Source organism: Fusarium falciforme, chromosome 1, assembly GCF_026873545.1.
Source record: "Fusarium falciforme chromosome 1, complete sequence".
NCBI lineage: Eukaryota > Fungi > Ascomycota > Sordariomycetes > Hypocreales > Nectriaceae > Fusarium > Fusarium falciforme.
Window position 1 is genome coordinate 6,034,293 of NC_070544.1, and position 27,238 is coordinate 6,061,530.

General features: G+C 47.1%; 7 protein-coding genes and 1 pseudogene across 8 annotated transcripts, besides 1 other annotated feature; 2 read left to right on the forward strand and 6 right to left on the reverse strand.

The window, feature by feature from the left end:
- Positions 1 to 4,022: 4,022 nt before the first annotated feature.
- NCS54_00173000 (Aminotran-1-2 domain-containing protein) lies at positions 4,023 to 5,459 on the reverse strand (the record flags this gene model as incomplete). Its single annotated transcript, XM_053147350.1, has 5 exons — positions 4,023 to 4,716; positions 4,773 to 5,184; positions 5,250 to 5,274; positions 5,345 to 5,358; positions 5,423 to 5,459. 5 exons carry the CDS (start codon positions 5,457 to 5,459, stop codon positions 4,023 to 4,025), a joined length of 1,182 nt encoding a protein of 393 aa, XP_053003325.1.
- A 1,218-nt stretch (positions 5,460 to 6,677) lies between these two features.
- On the forward strand, positions 6,678 to 7,466 carry NCS54_00173100 (FAA-hydrolase domain-containing protein; the record flags this gene model as incomplete). The annotated part of the gene is made up of 4 exons (XM_053147351.1): positions 6,678 to 7,052; positions 7,112 to 7,212; positions 7,273 to 7,362; positions 7,427 to 7,466. 4 exons carry the CDS (start codon positions 6,678 to 6,680, stop codon positions 7,464 to 7,466), a joined length of 606 nt encoding a protein of 201 aa, XP_053003326.1.
- Positions 7,467 to 8,063: 597 nt separating this feature from the next.
- On the reverse strand, positions 8,064 to 8,514 carry NCS54_00173200 (Hypothetical protein; the record flags this gene model as incomplete). Its single annotated transcript, XM_053147352.1, has 2 exons — positions 8,064 to 8,279; positions 8,356 to 8,514. 2 exons carry the CDS (start codon positions 8,512 to 8,514, stop codon positions 8,064 to 8,066), a joined length of 375 nt encoding a protein of 124 aa, XP_053003327.1.
- Positions 8,515 to 9,424: 910 nt separating this feature from the next.
- NCS54_00173300 (Hypothetical protein) lies at positions 9,425 to 13,340 on the reverse strand (the record flags this gene model as incomplete). Its single annotated transcript, XM_053147353.1, has 5 exons — positions 9,425 to 10,054; positions 10,106 to 10,459; positions 12,631 to 13,018; positions 13,077 to 13,263; positions 13,316 to 13,340. The coding sequence occupies 5 exons, from the start codon at positions 13,338 to 13,340 to the stop codon at positions 9,425 to 9,427; spliced, it is 1,584 nt and encodes a 527-aa protein (XP_053003328.1).
- Positions 13,341 to 13,981: 641 nt separating this feature from the next.
- Positions 13,982 to 15,459, forward strand: NCS54_00173400 (Hypothetical protein; the record flags this gene model as incomplete). The annotated part of the gene is made up of 2 exons (XM_053147354.1): positions 13,982 to 15,074; positions 15,128 to 15,459. 2 exons carry the CDS (start codon positions 13,982 to 13,984, stop codon positions 15,457 to 15,459), a joined length of 1,425 nt encoding a protein of 474 aa, XP_053003329.1.
- An 87-nt stretch (positions 15,460 to 15,546) lies between these two features.
- NCS54_00173500 (Fungal-trans domain-containing protein) lies at positions 15,547 to 17,985 on the reverse strand (the record flags this gene model as incomplete). Its single annotated transcript, XM_053147355.1, has 7 exons — positions 15,547 to 15,707; positions 15,763 to 15,963; positions 16,016 to 16,041; positions 16,290 to 16,697; positions 16,756 to 17,593; positions 17,642 to 17,718; positions 17,765 to 17,985. 7 exons carry the CDS (start codon positions 17,983 to 17,985, stop codon positions 15,547 to 15,549), a joined length of 1,932 nt encoding a protein of 643 aa, XP_053003330.1.
- Positions 17,986 to 19,245: 1,260 nt separating this feature from the next.
- On the reverse strand, positions 19,246 to 23,485 carry NCS54_00173600 (annotated as a pseudogene). Its single transcript has 6 exons — positions 20,945 to 23,485; positions 20,873 to 20,887; positions 20,424 to 20,786; positions 20,116 to 20,370; positions 19,632 to 20,059; positions 19,246 to 19,543 (listed from the first exon to the last, which is right to left on the reverse strand).
- Positions 19,246 to 23,485: a sequence feature.
- Positions 23,486 to 25,013: 1,528 nt separating this feature from the next.
- NCS54_00173700 (MFS domain-containing protein) lies at positions 25,014 to 26,623 on the reverse strand (the record flags this gene model as incomplete). Its single annotated transcript, XM_053147356.1, has 3 exons — positions 25,014 to 26,305; positions 26,354 to 26,481; positions 26,529 to 26,623. 3 exons carry the CDS (start codon positions 26,621 to 26,623, stop codon positions 25,014 to 25,016), a joined length of 1,515 nt encoding a protein of 504 aa, XP_053003331.1.
- Positions 26,624 to 27,238: the final 615 nt, after the last annotated feature.

Below are 27,238 nucleotides of genomic sequence, written 5' to 3' on the forward strand. Positions count from 1 at the left end.
AATTTTATTATTTCTATTTATTATAGTATTTATATTATATTTCTTTAGGTAAAAAGGTATCTTATATTTACTTCTTCTTAGCTTTTCTAGTATCTTTAGTAAAAGCTAGAGATCTTATATTATATTCTAAGTTATTATCTATTATAGAGAGTATTTTATTATTAAAAAAAAGCACCTAGCTAATTCTCTAGTTAAAATATAGGTTAAATTAATATAACTATAAGTACCTAAGTATAAGGTTATATTACTTATTTAATATAATATTAAATAATATCCCTTAGTTCTTTCTTTTAATAAAAACTTTAAGGTAATTAATCTCGCTATTAATAATACTATTATTATAATTAAAAGGGGTTCCTTCTAGGTTAATAACTAAGTAAGGCATTTATTTATACCTCTATAGTAGCTTAAGCCTATTTATTATTATTAGGTTAAAGTAATTTTACTTAGCTCTACTATCTACTAAAGTATTTAATTATTCTCCCTTAACTTATATTTTTAATTCTAAGTAATACTACTTATATACCCTATTTATAGAGTATAAGGCCTTCTAAGGTAATATATTCCCTTATTTATCTATTTATTGCCCTATATTAGACAAGCTATTTAGTTTTTTAACATTATATAGCCGAAATAATTAAACTCATATTCGCTATTTATATAGGGTTTATAATTATATATATCATCCTAGCTATATAGCTAGTCCTAGTATTATTATTTTTATTTAGCTCTTAGGTCTTTTTTATTTTCCTAGCTAATTATTTTTTACTAGTCTTTGATTTTATAGGTAATTTATTTCTTCTCTTAGATAATATAATAGAGTTCTAAGAAATATTATATATTCGCAATGCTAATAGATTTATATTAATATATTACCTTATATCCCTCTATTTTATATTATAAGTAAGGTTTATTATTTAGCTAATATAGTAATAAGATAGGGAAATAATCTTATTCCTATTTTTCCTCTTAGTAGGTTTTATACTAATAGTATTAGTATAATATCTAAGAGATACTAGTATATTCTTAGTATATTAGGTATATTCTTATATTATCTTATAGATTAAAAGATACTTCTAGGTATTAAGGGTTTTTAGCTAGTTCTTTATAATAGGCTTAAATATGGATTTCTTACTTATCTATTATTTCTATATATTCCTATATAGTCTAAATATACCTTTCCCTTAGGCTATTTTAATACTTATTATTATTTTTATTATATAGTTAGGGGTAGTTCTCCTCTTTCTATAGTTCTTTATTACTCTTCTAGGGTTTCTTAGAGCGTCCTTAGCATAGTTCCTTCTATAGTTTCTAAGTATTATATTTAAACTTAGTTTAATTAATATTACTATTACTTATCTTAGCGACCTAATTATTATATAGTAGCCTATTATATTAATCTACCTTTTATTATTTATAAATCTTATTATATTCCTAGGATACTTTAAGTTAATATTAAGAGCATAGGGTATAGTTATATTATATAGGGTTATCTTATTAATAGTCTCTACGGTAGACTATAGCGGGTATATAGGTTTATTTATTATATCTTATAATCTATTTCTTATAGTTAAAGCCTTCTATAGCGGCTTCTTAAAAGTTAGCTTATTTATTTATTACTAGTAGTAGTTACTAGGCTAAAGCTATTACTATAGGTTCTTCTATCCGGGGTTCTATACGTCTAGTTATAGCAATGGTTTATTATTATAGGAAGCTATCTAGATTTCCCTTCCTACTATCCGGTTCTAGTAGAGGGCTCTATATACCTAGGTCAATAAGGTATAATTAATTAGTCTTTTAGGGCTTAATAGGTTTATAGAGCTATTCCTTTATAATATTACTAATTATATAGTTACTAATAGCTTCTTCTTTTATTAAATAAGTAGCTTAATAGGGCATAGTAATTTCTCCCTGCTATGCGCTAATATAGTTATATCCTATTTGTGCTATCCTAAGTATCTTAGTAATATAGATAGCTATCTAGGGCTTAGTATCTACTTAGGTAAATCTTATTTACTTTTTACCTTCTAAGAGGGGCTATTATGGCTTTAATTAATAGTATTCTTTCTTTATATCTTATTACTTCTTCTAATATTTATTAGCCTTATAGCCCTTCTTATAGTAATAGTAATATTTAATATCCTTATTATCTTTCTAGGCTACTCTAAGTTCTATAGGTCCTATATAAGTCCTATAGGAAGTATTACCCTTAGCTTATTTTTACTTTTAAGACTAGTTAGTATTATTCTTATTGCCTTAAATTTATCCTTTATTAGATTTCTCTATGTATTATTTAAACTATTAGTTATTAATCTTAATAGCTATATTGATATAGTCTTAGAGGTTATTAGGTTTTTCTATTTTATAAAGTTTATTCTTAATTTTATCTTTAAGTCTTTTATAGAATATAATTTAGAGGGTATTTATTCCCTAGTTAAGGAATAAAGTAATCTATATAAACTTAGCTATATAGGTTAAGGCGGCTTTTATTTATTATAGGTTTTTAAGTTTTTATATAGCCTATTATTCTTTATTAATAGTTTTAAAGTTTTATTTAATTATATCCTTAAAGTTTTTATATTTAGTAAAAAAGAGTTATATTTTTTTAGTAGGTTTATTTCTAAGAAAGTTATATAGCTTAGGCTTAAACTAAGTAAATATATTACTTATAAGATATTTACTAGTATATAAGACTTTACTTTTAATATTAGCTATCTTAGTAAGGAAATACTATTAATATACCCTAAGGGATATAAGGAATATCCTAATATAAATAGCTTATCTATTAAATAGCTCTAAGTCTTTAGGCTTAATAATTTTATTAATATCTTTATAGGTAATATTAGCGGTATTATGCTTAAATATTAGGTTATTAAGATTATAAATTTATTATTATACTAGGTTATTTTACTAAGCCTAGAGTATAATAAGTTAATTAATCTAATTTTATTATTTATTAATTATTTACTAATATTATTATTATTATTATTTTATAGCTTAGTAGAAATATTTCTATATATTATTTATAGATACCTTTATACTTATAAGTTATTTCTAAGTAATCTTAGTATTATTTTATATACTATCTAAGAGGTTATTATGCTAAGTAATTAAGTAATTATACTTATTCCTAAGTTTATAGACTTTATTCTTATATAAGGCTAGGATAATATATTCTTTATTATTATTATCTATATCTATTAGGATATTAGGTTTCTCTGGCTTAGTCGCGGGCTACCTCTACTAAGGGGTAATAAGTAACTTACTACGAGGGGTAAAAAGAGATCTAGTATTAGGTGCTATAGTAATAGTATTACTTAGAGTATATAATATATTACTAAATAAGAGCTATTAATATATAATAATTATATATTTCCTAAGGGATAAACTAATTATATTAGGTTTATATTAGCAGAGAGTACTAGGCATAGTTTAAGTAATAGTAGGTATAAGTTATATCTAGTAATATACTTAAGGGGTATTAAGTATAACTAAGTTATATTAATAGCTAAGGTAGCTACTATATAAGAAGGTATAATAAATATATTCTATATACTTAGGCTTCCTTAGGTGAAGCTAATCGCGAGGGGGTATAATATTATTCTAGGAACGACGCGGTCTAGGAATAATATCGGTTCTTATTATATCGGTCTCATTGTGATTGGTGGTTTAGAACTCGGGATTTATAGAGACCACGTGATGTAACCGCGAGGGTCGTAATACTATTAAGCCAATGCTTAGCTAGCATAGGGCCGATTTGGGCTATTTTATGACATCACCGTGGCGTATCGCCGGGAGGACCTAGGTTTACTGCGAGAGAAGTATATGACTTTGGTCTTTTCAGGGTCGAAGGAGACACTGTTTGCCGCGCCCCAGCGGATCATTTCTTCAATGGACGCAGACGCCGCTGTCGACGACCATGTCCGGCGAGTTGAGTCCAATCTACGGTAAAGGAAACTAATGCAGTTATGATAGGAACCATGTTCTTATTGGACGAATATGCTCTCAACCTTGGGTGGACACTAGAAGCATGTCTGCTTATGAATGAACTTCTCCAATGTCTCCAATGCAGCGTCCAATAGCCTTGGCTGGCCGAGTGGGAGTCTAATGTACCCTTTCAAATCGTTGACTCCTGCCTCACCGAAACAGTGTCCTCCAGGCAGAACGACGATGCCTTCTTGCTCAACCAACTGCTTGCTGAACGCGACGTCATCCGACGCTGATCCGTCCTCGTTTAAAATTTGGACGAACGCCGTCGCTGCCCCATCTGGCTTAGCCCACCGGCATCGTCGGGCATTGCGCTTAATGAAGTCGTCGAGAATGGCCATGCTCTCGGTGCAGGCCGCCATATTTCGTTCCATCAACCGGGGTAGTACCTTCTCACTCAACGCAAATGCGGCAACACTATCATCGAGTTGCGACACGCTGGTAGTCGTATAGTCCCGGAGGGTTGTAATCCGTTGCAAAATTTCTGCATTTTGCGATACTGCCCAGCCTACCCGAATTCCAGGTAAGCCGTGCGCTTTAGAGACAGAGCCCGTGGAGATGGCATGGCTATAACCCAAAGAGACTAGAGGCGGTGGGCGGTTGCTCGTATGAAACAGAGGGCTGTAAACCTCATCAGAGAAGACCACAATGCCATGCTCTCGGGCGAGGGCCAAGATCTCCTTCAGCTTGTCCTTGGAAATAACGGCCCCGGTCGGATTATTTGGGTTGCTGTCATCTTGTCAGTTTCCACTCTGGCATTGCCACACAAATATGGGGGAGCCAACTTAATAATGATAGCCTTGGTATTGGCCTTGATCATGCCAGCAAGCTCTTCCACATTACAAGACCAATCATTATTCTCATGCATAGCCCACAGACTAACATCAACTCCACTGTACCTCGGCAAAAGATACAGCTGCCCATACGTCGGGTACTGACAGATGATATGGTCGCCAGCGCCACAGATTGCGGCCAAAACGAGATAGTTTGCCATGATGGAGCCCGGTGTGATAACGACGTTTGCAGCTGTTAACGGGGCCTCGGGTGAGGAGTGAATCTTGGCAATTCGCTCTCGAAGCCGCGGTGAACCAAGCAGCGTGCCATAGGTAAGCTTCAGGTCCGGGTCTATAGCCACATGGCTAGCATCCGGAGCCAGTTGCTGCAACTCGTTCAGAGAGAGCGCTGACACGAAGGAGTCTGGGAGTCCACATAGGCGTCAGCGTCACATACCTAGCGACTGTAGCCTCCTCTCACAATCTTACCATAGAGGCAAATTTTCGCTCCTGGCTATATTATGGATACACATTAGTCTCTCAAATACATACGGAGGGTGATCTTGTTCAAAGGACGGACGAACCCCATATTCCTCCACTAAAACCCACAAAGAAATTTGTTAGCTATCTGTAAGAGAAAAGTTCGAGTTAGGTTTACTGACTCCACTGGTCTATCTTGAACGGCTCGGCTTTTTGCATGGTGATTTCAACCTGGATTGGGTGATGAATTGCTTAAAATTCTTAGACGGGTGATCTGTGTCTCTGTTATGGTTGGAGGCTATTGGGAGCGGGAAGATAAATATACCCTGAGTGTGTGTGTGTGCGTGCGTGTGACTAACATACTGCTTTGTCAAACACGCCCTTTATCCTGTATTTCTTACGCCGGCTATCTCCGGCTGCCACATGATCAGGTTAGTCGTCAATCCCGTCGACAGATGTGCGCGCGAGAAGCAGCCTCGGGCACAGTTTTGAGTCTGGGGCGCTTTACGATTTCCCGCCTCAAGTGCCGGTAGGGGAGAACGGTTCTGATGAGGGAATGATTTCGGCAGCAACTAACCACCACGAGATAAGCAGATAGAGCGAATGGCTGAAGATTTGGCTTTGCGCCTTCTACTACTAGGCTTTAGCACTGAGATTCCTGTTTTGTAACAAAACCCTTTGTCGTTCTTGAACAGGTGCTTTAGCATCTTGACCAGTTGGCTGCATTGTAATCCGTGGATGTTCCGCCCTTGTGACTGCTTAGCGTCTGAACTCCTAGTTTTTGCGCCCTTCTGATGACAACGCCGCATGTCTGGCTACATAATCCGCCTGTGACATAACCTATTAGCGCGAGGGAATGTCGGAGATAGGAGCTAACAGACCGGAGCTTCTATTTACTAAAGCCGTTTGCTTCATATGGTATAAGTAACATGGCGAAGCAGGGATCTCAGCGCCCACCCACCGCCGAGAGGTTCAAGAGGAGATCTAAGCTTGGGTAGTCATCTGCCACGCCTATTCTTGCCGCCCCACCTCACAAAATCCTTAGACATCTACTCGCTCGAAGTTTCCAGTCGGTGTAAGGAACTGTTTTATTAGCGGCAAACTTTGAAATGCCCGCTTTTTCGGTGAGTTCACTCATACCTGACGGGTTTGTCTAGCCTTTGTCACCTCACTGACATTGCATCAACTGAAGCGACTCATTCGATTCCTCGCTAAAGATGGCGGCACTTATTACGGCGATGCCATTCTACCGCAAGGCGTCACCGATATCTCCAGATCCAAAAGGGCTCGCATAATTACCGGAGACATTTTCGGGAGGCACCATGTCACAGGCCAAGTGGTCGACATCCGCCTTTTGCTGCCGCCTTGGGTCCATCAGAGGTTGGGACTGTTCGGTGCGTGGGGCTAAACTATGCCAACCACGCTAAAGAGGCGAACATGGAGCAACCCCAATATCCCCTCCTCTTCTACAAGCCACCTACGGCCCTTTCGGGGCCAGTTGATCCCATCACAGTGCCACCCGTGGCACAGGAAAGCGCGGGGGTGGACTATGAATGCGAAATGGTCATAGTTATTGGAAACAGGTGCAGAGATGTGCCGGAGTCTGAAGCGCTTGGCTGTGTGCTCGGCTACGCTGTCGGAAATGATGTGACGCATCGAGATTGGCAGCTACAAAGAGGAGGAGGTCAATGGTCCCTCGGGAAAGGATTTGACACATGGGCACCTTACGGGCCCGGTATAGTTACCAGCAACGTTATCAAAGACCCGCAAAATCTCAGGATCTGGACCAAGGTCAACGGAGACACTCGTCAGGTTAGTGACATGTAACCCACATGCCAGAAATGGTCAGGCTTGGCTGACTTCCCTATAAGGATTCTTCTACTGCAGATATGATATTTGGAGTCAAGAAAGTCGTCTCTTTGCTGAGCCGGGGTGTGACGCTCATGCCTGGAGACCTCATTTTCACGGGAACGTAAGTAGCCCCAGAAACACTTGAGAAGTGAAGTGCAGTTTTAGGCTTACCCAAAACCAGGCCCGCCGGTGTGGGGATGTGCCGCAACCCCCAAGCTTGGCTTAAGAGTGGCGACGTTGTCGAGGTTGGATTAGAGCAGATTGGCACCTGGTGAGTACTGCGCCTTTCAGTGAGATACTTATATTGAAGGCGCCGTGCTGATAACCCTCTTCAGTACGAACAGGGTTGAATTCGAAAAGGAAGAGGCAACTTAGTGAGCGATGGCTGAAAGACACAGAATAGCGGCGGAAAGTGGCAGGGCAGACGATCAATCAGATGTAGCGATATGCCGGCTCGAAGGACGCGCTTACATAGACACAGCTTTCGCACCAGTCTTTCACTATTATGTTCCCCACCTCGACTAGAAATGGCCCAATGTGGAGCTAGATCCTATATCATATTCTTCTACCTTGCTCATGAAGTGCCGTGGGGCTCTCTTGAGACCAGGGTGCGACTCAATCAGGTTGGAGGAGAGACTTGTTCTATTGCTACTGCTCCTTCAAAGGCAGACTGCTTCCACAAATAAAAAGAACACAACAGCAGAAGAGAGACAAATAATTAATTAGCTATCTAGGTGGCGTTGGCTGGGCTGTTTAGAAGAAGAATGACCGCCCCTGGGGCCTATTTATCCGGCTTTCCTAGCTAAATAGGACGGCGATATCCTCTCAAAAAAGCAGCTCCCCTAACACAATTGCACTTGACCCTCCTTCACATACGAGGTTTCATATTCAGATGGGCGCTGCACTCAATCTCGACATCCGTCCCAAGAGGTAGCTCATGGACAGCCACACAACATCTTGCCTGCTTGTGCATTAACTTCCGCTTTGTCTATGCGCAGAGGCTGCATCGGAATGCAAATTGGAGGATAAACTTACTGGCTTCTTGTCCCAAGTAAAGAACTCATCATACGCCTCATTCACCAGACCGAAGTTTTTCATCGTAGTAATGTAGATGGTAATCTTGAAAACGTTCTGAAGTCGGCTCCCAGCGGCTTCAAGAACAGTGGAGAGATTTCGAAGCGCTTGCCTCTATTTTTCCGTGTTGGGTTAGAAGATGAGCCCATAATTGGGGAGTTTTATCAAGCAGCAACAAGAGAATACTTACAGCTCTATCTTTCGCTGTTCCCTGAGCCAGCTCCCAGTCAGTGCCAGGGAGGGCACCAATGTCGCCAGAACAGTACACCACGCCGTTATGGGTGACGGCCTGGGAGTATTGAGGCAGCGAGCAGGTGCTAGCTTGAACGACTTCAAAGTTTTGGGACATGTTGCCGATCTAGTTCTCAGGATTGTCTATGGCTTTCTGAATATGAGAATGGAGGCTAGACGAGATGCTCAGTGGAGGCTGTTGATTAGGTAGAGGGTTAAATACTCGTGGACACAACAGGTAAGAGGGTTTGGAGTTGGAGTTAATGCTAACTCCAGCGGTAATTCCGACAGACTCCCAGATAAAGGGCGTGATCTACAAGTAGTTACGTAAATTTGCGTTACTAGGTATGTAGAGCGTTTGCAAGCCTGATATAGACGCACGAGAGTGTACTGGGAAAAGGGCATTCAAACTGGGGAATGTCACAGGGTTTCGTAGCGTTATGTAAGAAGATTAGCACGTAAGTGGTCGCTGTGTCTCCGCGGCACAATAGTCACTTTGGGAGAGGGATTCCACTTCAGAGATTGGGGAACCAAACTAGGACACCGCGTCTGTCTCAAAAATCAAATCTCTTCTACCTTCGCCCCCAAAAGGATACTTGGCATGGAACTTTCAGCACTGAGGCGAAGCAGATGAATGCCAGGGGAACGAAATAATGAAATCCTTTGGGCCCATGTCCAAGGCAGCGATGGCATCGGCCACGACTAGCCGCCAACTGCTCCAGACACCCACTCAGCCCTCTTGCAGAACGACCCGGCTATGAATAAATAGCCTAACTACCTCATTGGTATCTCGCCCCACCGACTCCCATCGCCTCACCCCGAAAGGATCTCTGTATCTTCACCCGGTTGGAAGCCGGAGCTCGCCAAAAACTTCGGCGATCCTGGCCCACATTTCCAGACATCTCGGAGTTTGCCTTCATCTGATCCAGTGGGTAGTCCGAGCCATTTCGAGCACCAGTGTCACAAAACAATAACTATGAGATTTGATTTCTCAAGTCAATTTAATTTCCATCTCCAAGAAGAATCATTCAAGGAAAATCTCGCAATAGCGACTCAAGTCCCTGCAGTATATCCGCCTTCATGTCCTCGATATCCTCCACGCCGCAGCTAACCCAAAGCAACCGTTCATCGCAACTACTATCGGACATTGCTCGCCATTCCATCAAACTCTCGACGCCGCCCAGGCTTGTTGCATGCTGAAATACAAATAGCCTGCTTGGGAGCCGCCTTGCGTGCTCTGGCTTCTTCAGCCAGAGGCTAAAGACAGGACCAAAGCCACCGGGCACCTGGCTTCTTAGCCATCCATCTTGCAGGTCTTCATGCTGGAGCGAAGCATGTTGTAGCCTATCGACCATCTTCGCGACCACGCTTTTCGGTAGCTGTTGTTGTTCCTGAAGCCATGCAACCAGCTTTTCAGCCGTCTGGGACTGTCGAGTGACGCGTAGGTTCATGGTACGAAGGGATCGGATGCCGAGCCATCCCTCAAGACTGCCCATGACGTTTCCTATGACTCGACGCTCCTCCTGAAGTGTCTCCATCCAGCCCTGTTTAACAAGTTCAGGATGCACCACCAGGATACCACATAACATATCGGAGTGGCCGCCAATATACTTTGTGCCGCTATGCATCACGATATCGGCGCCTAGCTGCAGGGGATTCTACAGAGGAGGAGGAGCGAAGGTGGAATCAACGGTCAAGTAGGCTCCAACCTGGTGGGCCTTGCTACTATAGTAGGCAAGATTGCGTGCCTCACCAGTGGGGTTAAGCGGCGTCTCGACATGTAGGATATCGCCGCGGCCAAGTTGATCAAGATCGTCGAGTGCCAACTTCCGAACACCTGATAGTTTGATCACAACATCAATGACTCCATGTACGCCGTGGTAACCGTCACCGATGAAGATGCGCTTTGGATTCAGCAGGATCACCATCGCCAGGAAGGCGGAGAGGCCCGTGGAATAGGAGATGACCTCGCCATCAAAGAGGTTACGCAATATAGCCTCGAAACGAGTCGAGTTAGGCGCCGAGTATCGCGAATAAAGATGTGAGTCGTAGGGAGCATTTGGCTGTCGCCGTATCAGTCACCCAATTTTGTCTTCAGAATTGAGATACAATCTGGATTGCGGGGCGTCCTACTACAAGATTGATCCCGTCTTTTTCGGAAAATACCCCGAACTCTATGACCCGTTCGACGATATCATTGCCTCGGGCGTACCGCTCAAGCCGGAGACCCAGAAGATCCTAACGAGCCCGAGTAGCGTGGATGAAGTAACAATTGCAACATATTGTAGCTTTATTAACTTTTCATTTGAAGTGGCAAATACGCTTTCTAATCTCAGCTGTACCAGACTAGTTATGGAAGATGAGACAGTAGGTAAAGATATATCGCAGCTGGGCTTCTAGGAATGGCGAGGGGATTCTAGGTTATATTTATGCTTGCAACCCGCGCAGCAAGAGCATGGCTCCACCACACCAGATATCGCTTGATTAATGAAACAAAAGGACAACATGAAGATGGTTGCGTGTCTCCACCCCATCTGAGTTGCCAATCTCAGGGGTTGGGGGATCATGACTGACTGCCGTGGTCTTCCGAGAGCAGAGCCACGCCAATACGCTCGTGGGCCAGGTGCACCATTGACGCGAGAGCCCCTCATGAACACTTTCAAATGATGTTGCTGAGTCCGCCGTTAGCGGAAGTACGGAGTAATGAGTGTGTAATTGCTTAATCTTCATGACAGCAGACTAAAGACGGTAAAGACTGACAAACACCTCCTCAACCTCTGTTTCGTCGCCTCATCCTAATCACGCTGATTCCTACGGCCATTCTTCGCCGCTTCTTCCTTGGCCTTCTTTTCTTGGAGGAGACCATCCACCCATTGGCTGCAGTTCTCTATTGCAGCAGCCGGGCAATGTCTGTATGGCAGAAGGGACGGCATGATTTCCGCCGAACTGAGCTTCAAGTCCGGTATCTTCGCGGCAAATGCCGCGGCTCGTCTCTCAAATTCACCTAAGTCCATCTGTTCATTGACTTGCGGAAATGGTTGTTCTGGTTGACCCAACATGAAGTGGAAGAGTTGCTTGGCGGTATCTCGGTCAGCGAGCCGGAATTCGACCTTCATGTCAACACGGCCAGGTCGAGCCAGCGCCTCATCTAATTTTTTGACGTGATTAATTGTAATAATGAGAACTCGATCCTCCTGGGACGCAACTCCATCGAGGGTGTTCAGAAGGCCTGACAATGTCACTCCCTTCTTCCGCGGTCCAGTCTCCTCGTCGCTGTCTGGATCCTCGGAACAGGAATCCCTAGAGCGAGTAGCTCCAGCTACGTCAATATCCTCCAACAAGATAACACATCTATCTAGAAGCCCGTCTAACAGGTCCTTCAGGGCTTGATCATCGAGGCTGGGGATGCTGATGACGTAGATATCCAAGCCCAGTTCACCTGCAATCGACAAGCTGAAGCTAGACTTTCCTATTCCAGACGGGCCATTAAGAGATATCCTCTTCGGTAAGGATTGAACGTTTAGAATACCCAAGCTTGGTCTGAGGTCTGAGGAAATCTCTAACGTCGCAAATGAGAGGTTTCTTTTGTTTTTCGTCCAGGACGGCCGTCGAAGGAGGCCGAGCAGGAGTTACTTTCTCTTTCTTCCAACGATCATGACGGCGGCCACAGATGGTCGTCTTGTTTTTAAATTGGTTGAGGTACCCCTGTCGACAAGCTTGCAGAAAGTCTTTCAAGGTCCTTGAAGATCGTCCAATACACGTAACGGAGACCTGCTCTTCCTTGTGAGAATCCAACGTCTACCTGCATAGACTGGTAAAGGAGCAGCGTCCATTTGTACTAAAAATAAAAGTCACCTTCCCAAGGGGCATATCAGAGAGGTTTCTTCGTACCGTTTTCGTGTCCTCCACAAGTCATTTGCCTCGTCATAATCTTAGCGAGAAGGGACTGAGGGAAATTCTCTAATCCATAAGACGCGATCTAATATTATCAGGTATTTTTTGCGTCTTTTTGCCTATATTTTCTATGTTTGAGTAATATAAGGAACATCTGCATTCTTCACTAATCTTGTTCTCTAGAGTCTTTCTTCTTAGATCTGTAAACGATTTGTATGTACATATAGCTATATGCACCCTTCTATACCAAGTCCTTGCACGAATGCCTCCTCGCTCACCTCTTCCTGTACCAGATACGCGACTGCCTCGTGTTCCGAATCTTCCTCTGCAACTGAAATACGCCATACATCAAAGCCTCAGCCGTCGGCGGGCACCCCGGAACGTAGATGTCGACTGGGAGGATCCTGTCGACGCCTCTGAGGACGCTGTAGCTGTAGTGATAGTATCCTCCGCCGTTGGCGCACGACCCCATGCTGATGACCCAGCGGGGCTCGGGCATCTGATCGTAACAGAGTCGGACGGCCGTCGCCATCTTGTTGGTGACTGTGCCAGCGACGATCATGACGTCGGATTGTCGAGGGGAGGCTCGGAAGATGATGCCCAGGCGGTCTTGGTCGTACCGTGGCATGGAGACGTGCATCATTTCGATACCGCAGCACGCTAGGCCAAAGGTCAATGGCCAGAAGGAGCCATTGCGAGCCCAGGCTGCGATCTTATCTAGTGTGGTCCTGTGGAGGGGAGCTTGTTAGACAGGGATGGGATAAAGTGGCGGCATTGAGTACGAACAAGGCATATTCCATGACATCCCTTGGCTTCACATCCGCTGTCAAGGCAGCCGGATGGGGATGGGAGCTGTCCTTGTTGGAGGTCCTTCGCTTCTGCTCAATTGGGAGGCCAACCGAAGCTGGCTGCAGTTGTAGCGGCCGCGGTGAACCGATCAATGATGTCGTCGAGGCCAATGGCCGAAGGGCAACTGTAGAGTGTCGTGTAAGTCGGTGTAGAACACAGTCAGGTCGGTCACTCACATTTTGCCACCTGTAATCGAACCATGATGGGCCAATTGCACTCCCAGAAGCTTCACAGGGCTAAAATAGAAGGAGAGAAGAACGGTCGAGCTGGGGGCCACAACATTCCACTTCTGGTTATATATCTTCGGGATCCGTATCGGGTCCGCGGTCGCCGGTCGGGAAATAACCACATGGACCCACTTTTGAGGTGAAGGCCTCGGAGAATTCACACATGCCACTTTTGCAACCTCTCTCCTTAATCTCTCTCTTTCCGCAAATCAGATGCCGTCCAATTGTCCAGTCTGTCAGCGTCCCGTGGCTGATTCCCACTCGGCCAGGCAACACGCCTGTCCCTTCTGTGAGCGGACCTTTGGCAGAGTCGACGTCGCCCGACGTCATGCCCGGACCTGTCCTGTTCGGGGGGACCGACCTCTGCCACCCAAGGCCCGGCGCGGGAGGAAGCTTCGGGCCTGTGATAGTTGCTCCCGGTTAAAGGTGTCGTGCGACTCCGAGCTGCCGTGCGCGCGGTGCTCTTCTCGCCGCATCGCTTGCAGATACACCTCCCTCTGCCACGACCCGTCACATCGACCCCAGGCACAAGCCAATAACGAGGTAGAACCTGTCCGAGATGATCGCCTGAGTCTTTCTTTTCTCCTTCGGTCTACCGATCCCAGCAGGGACTCCATGTTTGACACGGTCGCTGCTGATCTTGAAAGAGACCTGGCATCATCCACGGAGTGGAGACGAGATCTACCTACCACCGACTGTCTCTCTGGGACCATTGATCCGAGATTCCTCCTATTAGACTTTTCCAGCATACTTCTTTATGATGCCCCAGGCTCTCAAGGCACGTATGACGACACCATCAAAATATCCGCCGACCTGAGCCCCAATGTTTCAGTCGATGTCTTTGCCACCAGAGTGAGTTCCATTGCGGCTGAGCTGCACGCTCTGGCAGCAACGAAGCCGCATCTCAAGGACGAATTCGATCAATGCTGCATGAGAGGCTTCTTCAGTCCCGACCATTTCCAAAACACACTGGATGCTTACATCCGTCGGCGGCATTATTATGCCACCTTTATCCACTGGCCGACCTTCAGCCCTGACAAGGTCATGCCTCACCTCTTACTAGCCGTGTCGCTGGTTGGGACCTCGTACTTGCACTACCGTGTCGGTTCGACATTTACTCTCTCGGCAGCGCTGCTCGAGTTATCCGAGATGTACATCTTTGACGAGTTACAAAAGATGGTGGATTCCAGTACCGACTTGACCACCTCGAGCCAAGGAGTCGAGATCTGCCAAGCCGCTGTTCTCATTGTATCATTGCAGAGCACCCACCAAGGAGGGGCCCGCGAGAGAACCGCCACTTTTCGAAGTCCGGTGATCGCGGCCATGATAAGAAGGGGAAAGCTAGTCGGCTTCAGACATGACATGCCGCCCTCGAAAGCCACTTGGTCTCAGTTTATTGAACGTGAAACTCGCATCAGGCTCGTGACATGGGCGTTTATCAACGACTCCCTTCTCACGTTGTTCTGCAGTCATCCTCCATCTATAACCGTCAAGGAAATGTGCGGGAGTCTGCCCTGTCCGAACGAATTCTGGGAGGCGACATCTCAAACTGCCTTTGAAGAGCTACAGGGGGGCATCCAAACCAACCCCGCCTCCCCTTCCTCCTTCAGCCATGCTGTCTCGGCCCTTCTCAGTGAAGAGTGGACAGATTCCATCGCCGCCTCGTTTCAACAGCTGGGTCCTCCCAACCTCCACCACATCATGCTAGGTAAGTACCCCAACTAACCTAGGCTGGATCGACACTGATACGATGGAGGACAGCCTTCCAGTCTTTAATTTTCAACCACCGCACATCAATGCTACCAGCTACTTCCTCCAACATCCTTCTCAGGGCGTTGAATCGATGGACCCCAATCTGGGATGCAGCCATGCAACAAATCCCCGTTGATGATAGAAAGTGGCTGGGTGTTTCCAGATACTCTCCTGAAGTGGCTACCATATCTAAGAGGATCATAGAGGTGGGCAGCACCGAGGAGGGGAAGAACTCGCCCTATCTTCAGTGTGTTGGGACATATGACATGGTTGCTTTTCACCAGTTTATCCGTAAATACGGGTTGGACGGCCCGACGGGTGCTGGGAAGCGGGATGGATGAGGATTGCCCAAACGAGGCACTTGAGGTGTTGACGAGGACTGTATTTCTCGGGGGACTATCCTAAAATATGACAATAGAGACGCAGCGTTATTGGAACTCTAACCAGCCCAAGCTGTCCATGTCCTGACTCAACCATAGCCCAAGCGCAGAATCAATCCCCATTGCGTCAAACTGTGACAGATCGAATGAATTCATCTGCTGGTTTTCTGCTCCTACCGGTGCTTCCATTTGCGAAGAATCGGAGAAGCCTATGTTCAGAGTCAGGGACTGAGTATCTGTCACTTGGGAAGATGACCAGCGTACCTTGACTGCGTGACAAGTCCATGCGACTTCTCAGCTCTTGAAGTGTTGATATGCCACGCCTTGCCGCTTGAATGTGTTCCTTGTAATACTCCAAGATTACAAGACAGTGGCTCCAGGCGAGCTCGAACGAAGCCAGAGTTTCAGCGTCCACGGCAGGGCAGGTTCGAGCAGCAAGAAGAGTGATGGCCGAAGCAAACGTAACTAGAAAAGCTTTAGCAACCAGCCAGGGCTTCGACACAGTAAGGAGACTCACAGTATACCGAGTGCCATGCGGAACTTCTATAGCTGGTGTCGAGATTGTGATGAATGTTTTCAATCAGTTGAAAAGCCGTGGTGACGCACAAGCTGCAAAATCTCCTCACTATACTCATATCTACGGTTTCTGTGGACCGAGTTGAGGATAGGAATTTTGATGGGAATTTTGTCGTCAAGAGAAGTAATGGCCTTAGTAAAAGGACTCTGGTGTACAGATATCTGCCCGGGAGAATGAGGAAGCTATACCTTTGAATATGAAGGAATAATCTTACCGGCAATTCAGGATCTGCTTTTGAATTGTAACGCTCACTTCCTGCTGCTCGGGTATAATATCCGACCCGGTCTCAAGACGAAGATATTTAGGAATCGAATCAAAGAACTCTTCGATACGCCTGTTGAGTACCATAACGTCCGAGATAATTTGCTGAACGTTCAAGTCGCCCTCAGACATGGTGTCGACACTCTTTTGTGGATGTGGAGCGTAGAAGCTGAGAAGGATTTCATCCAAGATGAGAAATAATTTTGACGACCAAATAAGTAATCCCAGACTTGAAGGCCTGTCCTGAGGCTGCTCTCCTTGACCATCGGCGGATAAGTATTCGTCATCAATCAGCGATGGCAGCGGGACGTGCCAGCTCGTCGATATCATGGCAGGTCTCCCAAAAGTCATGCTCAGAAGTCTAGCAGTGTTAGGTCACCGTTCGCTAGTTGTAGAAGGGTTGATAGCTTCGATCTTACTTATCCAACACCAAACAAGTATGCCATACTCTCCGCCTCATCTCTCTGGTTAACTGGCTCCGAGGCTGATTCGGTGACTCGACGTGTAATCCCAAGGATTGCCCAGCTCTGATTGCCAGACCCACAACATTCCAGCAACGGGTTGCTTGCTGAGTGGACTGTAGATAAACTCCTGTCAAAAGCAGCATCTGAACAGCTGAAAGAGACATGGAGTCGAGGATCTCGAAGCGGTATATGGACCTAGATCGTTGATAAAAGGTTTGGGCGAGTGACGCTCTGCTTGCAGCCGGTACAGACTCGCTGAACCGGCATCCGATGGCAAAAACGATGTTAAGCGTGGAAGAAAAGATTACTTCATCCATCTCTGAAATATTATCGTTGTTTGCCTCGTTCTCCTCTGCCGACCAGAGGAGGTTGTATCTGTTCATAAAGCTCGTCTTGTGAAGTACCGGAAAGACGGGGTGCACAAACTCCCAGAAGCATCGAACAAAGTCGTCAGCGGTCCTCCGCGGCGGGTACACGGCAGCAAAAGGATCCTTCTCCCGAATGGCCTCTGGAACGGCTGCGGATGGTAGTTCATCAACCTGTTGGTCTGACTCCGGGAGTGACCCTTGTCGATTCGCCTCGTTGCAAAACTGTACGAATGCAATTGTAGATGACGGACCGTACATGCATTCACTCTCGGTGGTTGTCGATACCGTGGCTAATCCATCCACGTTACTGGCGTAGCGAGATGTGTTTGGTGAGTATGGGCCTTGCGTTGCCGGGGAGGCCTGCATTTCTCGAGAAGCTATACTGGCCTCGGGAATAGAATCATTGCGAGAGACTCTGCGTTCAGCTAGAATAATGTCAATACTAGAAACTCATTCAGAGACAGACTGCGGACCTGGCTGCGGCGGTCTCGACTCAACATCCTGTCGCTGTTCAAGCCTCTGTAGCCGCTGCTCCAGGGCAGAGAGATAGCTGGGAACAGGTTAGCGGGGTAGGAAAGACAGTAAATCAGAAATACCTTGCAGAAGCAGGCGAATTCTCGTAGATGCACTCGGCCGCGACTCCTCGTCTGTGACAAGCCGAACAAGCCGGCCGACTCCCGTCACATCTCGTCTTGCGATCCTGGCAGCTCTTGCAAGCCGTCTGTATTCTCCGACGTCTTCTTTGAACTCTCTTTGAGCCTCTCTGACTTCTTGGAGGTGTCGTTGGTAATACAAGCGCCGGGGTTTCTGCTTCCATGATGAAGGGGCAATAAATAGTTGGCGTGTTTTGAAGAGGAGCGGACCTGAACTTTTTAAGGCTGTCGGCAATCCGACTTTATGACTACCCCGGATCCGATGGATGACGGCCCCCGCATTTTGGCTGCATTAGCTTGGTCCTCGGGTGAACGCCGAAACCTGGGGGCCGTGGAGCTCCAGGGTAACCATTCCCAGCTTCAGGAATTATTAAACAAGACGCTCTTATTTGAGTGTCTGCTTCTTTGCTAAAGGAGGAACAGTCGGCGTGTTTTGAAGAATAGTAAGGCGATTTTAACGACTGTCAGCAAACTAACTTTATGGCTACCTTTCATCCGAAGGATGACACCCGACAACGGACTTCAGAACACTGAGAGGTTTAAACAGCGGCCTTTTTGATCCTGCGATACACTAGATGAGACATGTGGAGGTCATGAAGTCTTGAGATTTATAGAGATACCGATCGTGAATTGTGTGCCGAATCAGCCAGATTCAAAACATCGTCTTGCAGGGCACTATTGCAGGGTCACATAAGAAATTAGGGGAGCGGCCTCATCCTCCATGAATAGTGCTACTCCTTCTCGCCATTTCTAGACTACATCCCATGACCTTTTCCGTCGATGTCCCCCAAGACCAGGAAAGGGCGGCTGCTGGTGACTGTCAGTCGCTGGTTCGCTGCGCGGTTCGGGACTTCTCCCCATAGTACTTCTGCCTTCAACCTTGCCGTCGCTCTTCTCCTTGGGAGATTTTGGCCCAATCTTGGGAGACTTCTCATTTTGCTGCATGAGCTTTCTGAAACACTTACATATCTTCTCCCAGTGCTGAGCAACCAACCCTATAATGACAGAAAATACAGCAGACACAACGACTTGAGTGTGCATGGTCAATAATAGGTCCCTCAGGCAGTAATATAACGCAGCGTTTCTGGAAACTCACAAATTACAACAATAGCCCAGTCAGGAGCCTGGAGAAAAGAAGCGAAATCCAACGCGAATAGGGAAGAGAGAAAGGATAGTGGGAGCTAGACAACCTTTGTTAGTGTACGAACGAACAATATTCTTTGGGATGGCGTGAGACTCACAAAGAGAATAGTGACAACAGTGAAGACCATGAGAGTTTTTCCCTGTCGCCTCGCGAGGGTCGCTAGGCTATTGGAAATCTCACTTTGCTCGAGCGAAAGTGTGGCCTGGAGGTTCGCACTCTCACTTTGCAGAAGCGAAAGGGTCGTGTTGATCTATTCCCGCAAAGATTAGTACGCACTTACGCCATTCATCAAGGGAGCCAGGGGCAGACTTACAGCAGACTGTATCCTCGAGGCACTGGTATCCATCTCTTTGAGATCTTTCAAAATGTACGCCGCTGAGAGATCTACGCCCTGGGACCCCTTCTTCAACCCTTCTTGAACAGTCTTTTGGTGCTGGGCGACTGATCTGAGAATGTCAAGCTCATCACGGATGTCTTTGATGTCGCAACACATCTCCTCTGCTTCTATGATAGACTTTCTGATATCGTCGTATACTGAGTTCCGGGAGGAAGCATCTTCTCTCGTTTTCTCTAGTTCACTTGGACGCCAATTTTCCGTTTGTTTTCTGAATTTCTCAAACAGGGTTGCTTCAGCTCTTCCCTATCAACTTGCTAGTTGCCAATTACTACACTCGTGGGCCATGACGGACAATTTGGTTGGTGGTCTTGGAAAATAGTTGCCGGACAGAACCTTGACCTTGAGGCCTCGCCTTCTCGGACTTGGACTGCTCAAAATTTGGCTCCTCAAGCTTCGGGGGCCTCTCATAAGTCCCGATGCAGTAGTCGACGATAATTCTGCACATATCAGCTGCCGACTCTGGCTGGGACGCGCTCCCACCAGCCTCAGCCTCTTTGCCCAGTTGCTCAAGAATTCCTTCCACCAGCGTACCGTTGCTATCGTCGAACAAGCAAGAGGAGGCGGTTATGAGCCATTCTATAGGTTCGATTTTCTTTAAGCGGGTAGGACAAGGATAAACTAGAAGGGGATACAGCGTACTGTTTGCAATCGTCCACGCCCATAGCTGATTGACTCGGACCAATGTCCGTTTTCCGGCCTCATTGTTTTCATCTTCCTCTGTGTTTTCATCTCTTTTCTTCGGGGTCTTGTCACCGTCCTTGGTGCTCTTATTCCTTCTATGGCCTTGGTGACAACCTGTGATTTGTTGCGACGACGCCTGTCTTCCTGGGACTCATGATCAGTTGCAAATTGATAGTACCATTCATCGAGGGTTGGCGATTCATGAATGACGGGCCTTTGAGCACCCTTCAGGCCCTCGTAGGCCGTTTTCATGTCTTTGAACTTCGTCTGCTTTTCGCACAAGCTGGCATCGTCCGGGTAGTAGGTTGAGAAGCAAAAGTAAGGCATCTGTCATCGTGTATTAGAATCAACAAACAAAACTGGTGCCGTTCAAAACTCACGTAGGTGGCTGATGCGACCACAAACTTGGGCTTGTTCTTCTCCAGTCGATCCTCCTTTGAATCTATCTCATTCTTCGCTTTGCCAGGCTCTTCTCTTCTATTCTTCTCCTCTTCCTTCTTCCCTTCTTCCTTCTTCTCTTCTTCCTTCTTCTCTTCTTCCTTCTTCTCTTCTTCCTTCTTGATGTTTTCATCTTTCCTGCTGACCTGTTTCTGTTGACGCCTTACCACAGTACGCGGCCTCATGCTCCTCGATGGAGATGTCCTATCCGGCACCTGAATCCAGCTGTCTCGGAAAAATGTCTTGAGTTCGTGATACTGTCGGGCTTCACATCCCTCATCATTCATGATCCTCATCAACATGTCCTGCGTCGTTGGTCAGCAAATATTGTACCCTTTCATTTTCGCGGAGCCGTGTCAAAGACGCCAGCTGTTCACCCAAGGTTTCTCACATTCATCCAAACCATCTGTTTCAAAATTCAGCGACAACTCACTAAAGCGTCTACCGGCCGGGGGTCACTCACGTTTGTTGCCGGTAGATGAACCCACGTAAACTTGGGCTTAGTCTCGAGATATGTGAGAGAGTCTGGAACCTTCGATCTCTCCCCAAGGACCTTCCTTAGGTCTGAGATGGTCTTTTCCATGATACTTCCTGGTCCGTGGTCATAAATGACTTCTTTCAACGATCGATATCGTCGAAATGTTCCTGACTCGCCCTCGCCCTTGTAGAACTGCACGATGGTGGCTTCTAGGTTTCTCAGTATCTCCGACAGTCTGGGGTTGTGTTTTGGCGGCCCGTCAATTCTGACGTCTTTGTGCGTTTGCGAGAAGGGAGGGTCTCGTAGGATATCCACGAGGGCAAGAACGTAGTCTGTTTCGAGCTCCTTGGTTGGCAGCGCGGTCTGTGCGGTTTTCTCGCGCCTTTTCTCGGTCTTCTCTGGACCCTTCTCCTTGCCTTTTTGCGAAGATGTTCCGGCCTCATCTTTGGACATTTTTTTTGGTATCGATCCCTGCTCGGGGTCCTGTGGCTGGTTCTCTGCCTTCTTCGCCAACTTCAAAGCCGACTTCAGTGTTTCCCTAATCTCAGGAGTCCCAGGGAAAGAGTCGGTGAGCAGCGACAGTACCTGAAGAAGCTGCTTATGCCCCGCCCCCTGGTTTGCCCTTGTCCCTAGGGTCAAATCCAAGGTCACATCTAGCACGAATTTCAGCGCTGTCTTGAGATTAGGCGTTGGAAGAACGTCGTTGATGAGCAGCTTGAGTACTTTGCGGAAGTTGCTCTGCTCTGCGTCCTCTCTGAGCTCATGTGCAGACTGCAAGGTCGACTCCAGCTTCGACTTCAGTGCGTATTTCAGCGCGGCTTGAGTATCTGAGCTCCCAGGAGATTGGCCAATGAGTGATGAGAGTACCTCGGGGAGCTGACTGTATGCCGCCCACTCGATCATACTCCATTTGTCGGATCCTGCGGGCTGGGCCGTCTCTTTTCTCTTTGACCTTTCCTCCATGAGCCATTTTGCGATTTCATGAATTTCCGGATAGTTTGCAGCCCACTTGATTTCATCATCATCGTCCACGTCACTTCTACCAAACTCTGCAGTTTTCAACTTGTCCGATTTGAGAAGGCTTTCCCAGGCACCGGCCGTGTTGTCTCCAGTACAAGCCAAGTAGAGGGCGGTCCTTCCCTGGTCGTTTTTGATTGACATGTGTTCCTGTTTCATAGAGGCTAGAATAAGGTCCAGTCTGCCTGGGTCGCCACGGGCTGCAGCGAGATGCAGCGCCGTCTCCTTCTTTTTGGTTTTGGCCTCTGGCCTCGCCCCGTGATTCAAAAGAAGCTCAACTACGGCAGCATGCTGGCCGGAGCGGAACTCCGTCATCCCTTTCTCGTCAGGACTGAGGTCATCAGGTCCTAGCTCATCTTTCTGCTCACTGAGATCCTTGGGTCTGGCACCACTGGCGAGATGCAGCGCTGTCTTGCCGTCCTGGTCTTTTGCATCTACATTCGCCTTGGCATCCAGAAGCTGCTTGACAATGTTCTTGTTTCCATTGAGACTTGCCAAATGCAAGGCTGTCCGTCCCTCATTGTTGTGTAGATGGACATCAGGCTTTGTCCGGCTGGCCCCAAGGAGAACTTTGACTACACCGCTATGACCCCAGTCACTAGCAGTTATCAGAGGCGTGCACTTGGAATTGGTTAACTGAACGTTGCAGTTTGCGCCCGCCTTGATCAGCAGACTCGCACCAGCCGAGAAACCATTGATGCTTGCCGCCAGGAGAGGCGTGTGTCCTGACTTGTCGCATGTCTCCAATTCATGGTCTCCTTCCTGATCGAGTAGCTCTTTCACAAGGCCTTCATGTTTCCGTTTTATTGCTGTCATTAGTGGTGTCCAGCCGTCGTTGTCCTGGATACCAACATCCGCCCCTTGTTCCAGCAGGGCAGAAACAGCATCACCGTGTCCATGGTAGATAGCCGTATTCAGCGCGGTCCAGACTGCCAGCGACTCAGTGTCGTTGATGTTTTTGTTGTTTTTCTCAAGAAGAGCTTGAATTACTTTTGTGTGGCCGTACGCACTTGCCAAGTGCAGAGGAGACCAACCGTCTTCCTCGGTGATCTGGGTGTCGGCGCCATTTTCGAGAAGTAGATTGACAACGTCGAGATGCCCCTCCGAACAGGCTTGGTGTAGAGGTTTTCGACGCTCGTTGTCTAGTTCCGAGAGGTTCGCCTTGGCATCGATGAGTTTCGTAGCTGCCTCAACAAGCCCCTTCGCGGCTGCAAGATGCAAGGCCGTTCCACCGTCGTCGTCTTTGGCATCGACTTGAGCCACGACTTCCAACAAGTGGCTGAGCTTGTCAAGATCGGTCTTTTTCTTGGGCTCTTTATCATCTTTGGCCATTGTCAAAAGCAGCTCATGCAAGGGTGTCTCGCCTTCCCCATTCTCGGCCTCGGCGGAATCATCGCGGGGTGGCTCATCGGAAGGCGCCTCCGGGACCGGCTTGTCGATGCCCAACGGGCTTGTCTCGAGGGTGGACTCGTCCGGAGCTTCTTTGACAGGGGTCGTTTCTTCTGCCATGGTATTCAGGTCGCGCCCAATGATAAGGCCAAAAAGTGCGTGATAAATAGTGATGGGTGAAAAAAAGATCTTAGTTGCCTAGACTGTGTCGAATCTGCAAACAGAGAAGCAACTCTCACGGGATGGCGACCCAGGACCGTCTTATTAGATGGCTGACCGGTCTCGCCATCAGACAGTTCAGCCCGCCACGTTACCATCACGAATGCCGCATTTGATAACTCACTTTCTATGTTCTTTTCTTGTCTGCAATTGGATTCTTCACTTTTCGTACTCCCCCACTCTTGTGCAGAAGCTGAACTGCAATGTCATCACACGGCCTGGGGTTGTGGTTGGAAACGGCGTCAGGGAGCCTGTGATATTGGATTTCCTCGCAGCCTGATCTTGGCAAGAGTGTACAGTTGGCGGGGGATATCCTCGAAGCCTGAGCCCAGTCTCGCTTGGCCATTTCGGCATTCCCAAATAGGAATTCTCCTGACCCAATCATAACTATCATGTACACCGATTCCACTTTGGAGACGGATTTTTGGCCGCATGAGCATTGTATTGGAGCGAATGGAAGTGTTGGTTACTCGGGCAGTCTACCAAGGGGTGGCCTGCAAAGAGGCCATCAAATCGAATCAGTCGCATTACGTTCATGCCACCAGCCACTTACTAATATTACCAAGCAGCTAACCATAATGAAAGCAGGTAAGATATGCAATTTTTGGCCCAAGAGCTGTCTCGGTTGAGAAACGCGTGCTTGCACAAAAAATTGGACAGAACCTCGGTGCCAGTTTCAGTTATCAAGACTTGCTGTTCCGACTTTACCCTCTTCGTTCGGCCTTCCTTACTGATATAGCTACAAGCTCAAACGACCATCCTTGGCTTGATAACGCCATATTACGCAGCTTGGGTAGAGGTGACAGAGACAATGATACTCTCCGGCCGGTCCTAGCCCGTGCGCGAAATATGGTACCTATTGGCAGAGTGCTCCTTGGGAATCCCACGCGCTCTCAAAAATATCACGGAAAGTTAATTCGAGTTTGATGATCCCAATGTTGCAAGTTATCTGCTCGTATGCGATCGTATATAGCTTTCCTGCTCCCCGGGAGGAGGATATGTGGTCGAGTGAAAGGTTGCAGTTCGCTGACTTTTAAGACCATGGGTTGGTCCTTGGACCGATATTAAGTATCCACATAGAGCAGTAGTCTCCGCCCTGTTCGAGGATTGTCTTGTGCAGAACTAACCAGAGCTCGTTCTTGGGGAGGCCAGGATGGATTGGCCCCGTCAGTTTCCAGACAGCGACTTCAGTGACACGCGATCACGCTTTGGTGCACTTGATCTTTATGGTGATGTGATAGTCTGGGTCAGGCATTGATAGCCAACATAGATACGATTGACACAAGCGTTTATATGCATGAGGCATACTGTAAGGGAGTCGTATTGTGTCGGCATCTGAACTTCAGAACCAACCTCCAATGAATCAATCGGCCGATTGAACCAACCAAAAAGAGAGGTGCCGTCATGTAGCACATGCTGAAAGTGAAGCTTAAGGCTTCCAGCGGAATGCAGGATGCTTCCAGTCCAAGTCCTCAATCTCCTCCTGAGTCAGGCCGCTGAGCTCTTCCTCAATATTCCAGCTCTCCCTCTTCTTATTATCCCTCATCATCCACCAAAGAGTCGCCGTGCTAAGAACAAGAATAGTACCAGACGTGGCCAGGTTCAGGCCGTTTCCGATGTGGAAATCGGGTGCATCCCATGGGAGGAATGACCAGCTGGAAACCAAGCCACCCACATTACCCAACATGACGTTCATACCAATGGCTGCGCTGCGGGCTGTATCGCTGACCACGTTTGCCGAAACTTGAGCGTTGCTAAGGGCTCCATGCGAGAAGACGGATGAAGCGATGAGGAAGGTTGCGCCGTAGCGGACCATCTGGTCCTTTGATCCCAGAAACATGGCATAGCCGACCATGCATATCGGAGCAGTAATGATGAAGAAGATTTGTCGCTTATCCATCCTCCAGCTCAGGTAGGGGAAGAAAAGCGTGAAGAATGCACCGACAGCATACGGAGGAACGGTATAAAGCTGCTGTTGAATCGTCGTCTTGTCCTCGTAGATTGTCTTGATAATCGTTGGCAGAAAGAACGAAAGGCCCTGAACCGTAATATTGGTGAACAGAAAGATGATGGAAGTGCTGAGCGTGATGGGAGACCAAAGTCCACGATGAAGCTTGGTCTTGTCAATCTTGTCGAGAACTGCCGTGCTTCCAACGCGCTCTGACTTGACTCTGGCAATCGCAAGGTCCTTTTCTTCTTGTGTCAACCAACGAGCCGTGGCTGGGCGATCAGTAAGGGTTAAGAAACCGATCACAGCGAGACCGATCGTGATGATTCCTTCAATGGCGAAAATCATTCTCCATCGATGAAGACCGGCAAAATGGTCGAGACTGAGGATCGCTGAAGCCAAAAGACCGCCAAAAGCTCCAGCAAGCGGTGCCATGACGATATACAGCGAAAGACGGAAAACAAGCTCAGCACGACGATACCATCGAGAAAGATAGTAAGCGATACCGGGCATCATTCCCGCTTCGAAAATACCCAACAGGAAGCGCACAACAGCGGCCTGGGACATGTTGTTGACAAATGCCGTGCCCAGAGATGCGATGCCGAAGAGCAGCGTGATGATGGGGAGGAACCAGCCGGGGCCGATCCACTTGCAGAGGATGTTGGAGGGGATCTCGAAGACGATGTAGGAGATGTAAAAGGTGGTGATGAGGATGTTGTAGTCGTATCCCTTCATTCCAAGGTCCTTCTCGAAACCGGCAATCTTTGCGTTGCCTAGAAGATGTCAGGCCGACGTCTTTCTCATGGCTTGATTTTACTCACCAATATTGGCTCGATCGATGAAGCAAAAGAGATAAAGAATTGCAACCGTAGGGACGATGTGGAGGTCGATCTTGAGGCACAAACGACGCTCAGCGGCGGGGTCATATTCGACTAGAGGCTGGCCATATCTGCGACACGTCAGAAATGAAGACGTGAGAATGAGAAGAACGCGTACTTGTCTGTAGCGACCTGACCCTTCTCAGCAGCATGCTGCAGAGCTGAGTCATTGTGTGCCTCAATGGTATCGCGATGCTCCGTAGACGGCTTCATGGTGAGTGAAGTTCAAGAGCAGTGGGTGAGTATGAATCGAGCAAGAGCCCTGATGATCACGACTCGTTACAAGGAAGGCCAACGACAGATATAAACCCTTTCTCCTCCAAGACCTTGCTCCTCGGAACATCCATGTCGGCATCCACCCACGGCATCCCTTTATGCTTCAAACCCCGGATTCCCCGGGGGTCCGAGTAAGGATCTGGGGAAGCGGGGAAAAGCAAGGTCTGGCTTTGGCTAGACTCCCCCGTGGGGTTGCATCCAGACCGCAAAGAATCAAGGTTTGGTGCGGAGCTATTGGTTCACAAGCAGCCGAGCTGGCCAACAATCTCTCCCCGAGATCCTTCGCGCCGTGTGAGCCCTGGACCCAAGAGATAAGCTTATCCAATTGCATGGCCTGCATTGCAAAGTAGTCCCCTTTTGGTGTGGCCCTTGTCTGTGACCCGGTTGCCGAAGGGGGTCGGGTACGGGGTGACGAGTCTGGTCGTTGAGTCAACGTTTGGATCGTGCCAAAGGCGTTCAAGCTACGCGTGGACTCCAATTTCCGTGGTAGAGGCTTAACAGGCTACGCCTCAATCGCTCTCAATAATGCACAAGTATGATAAGACATGATCA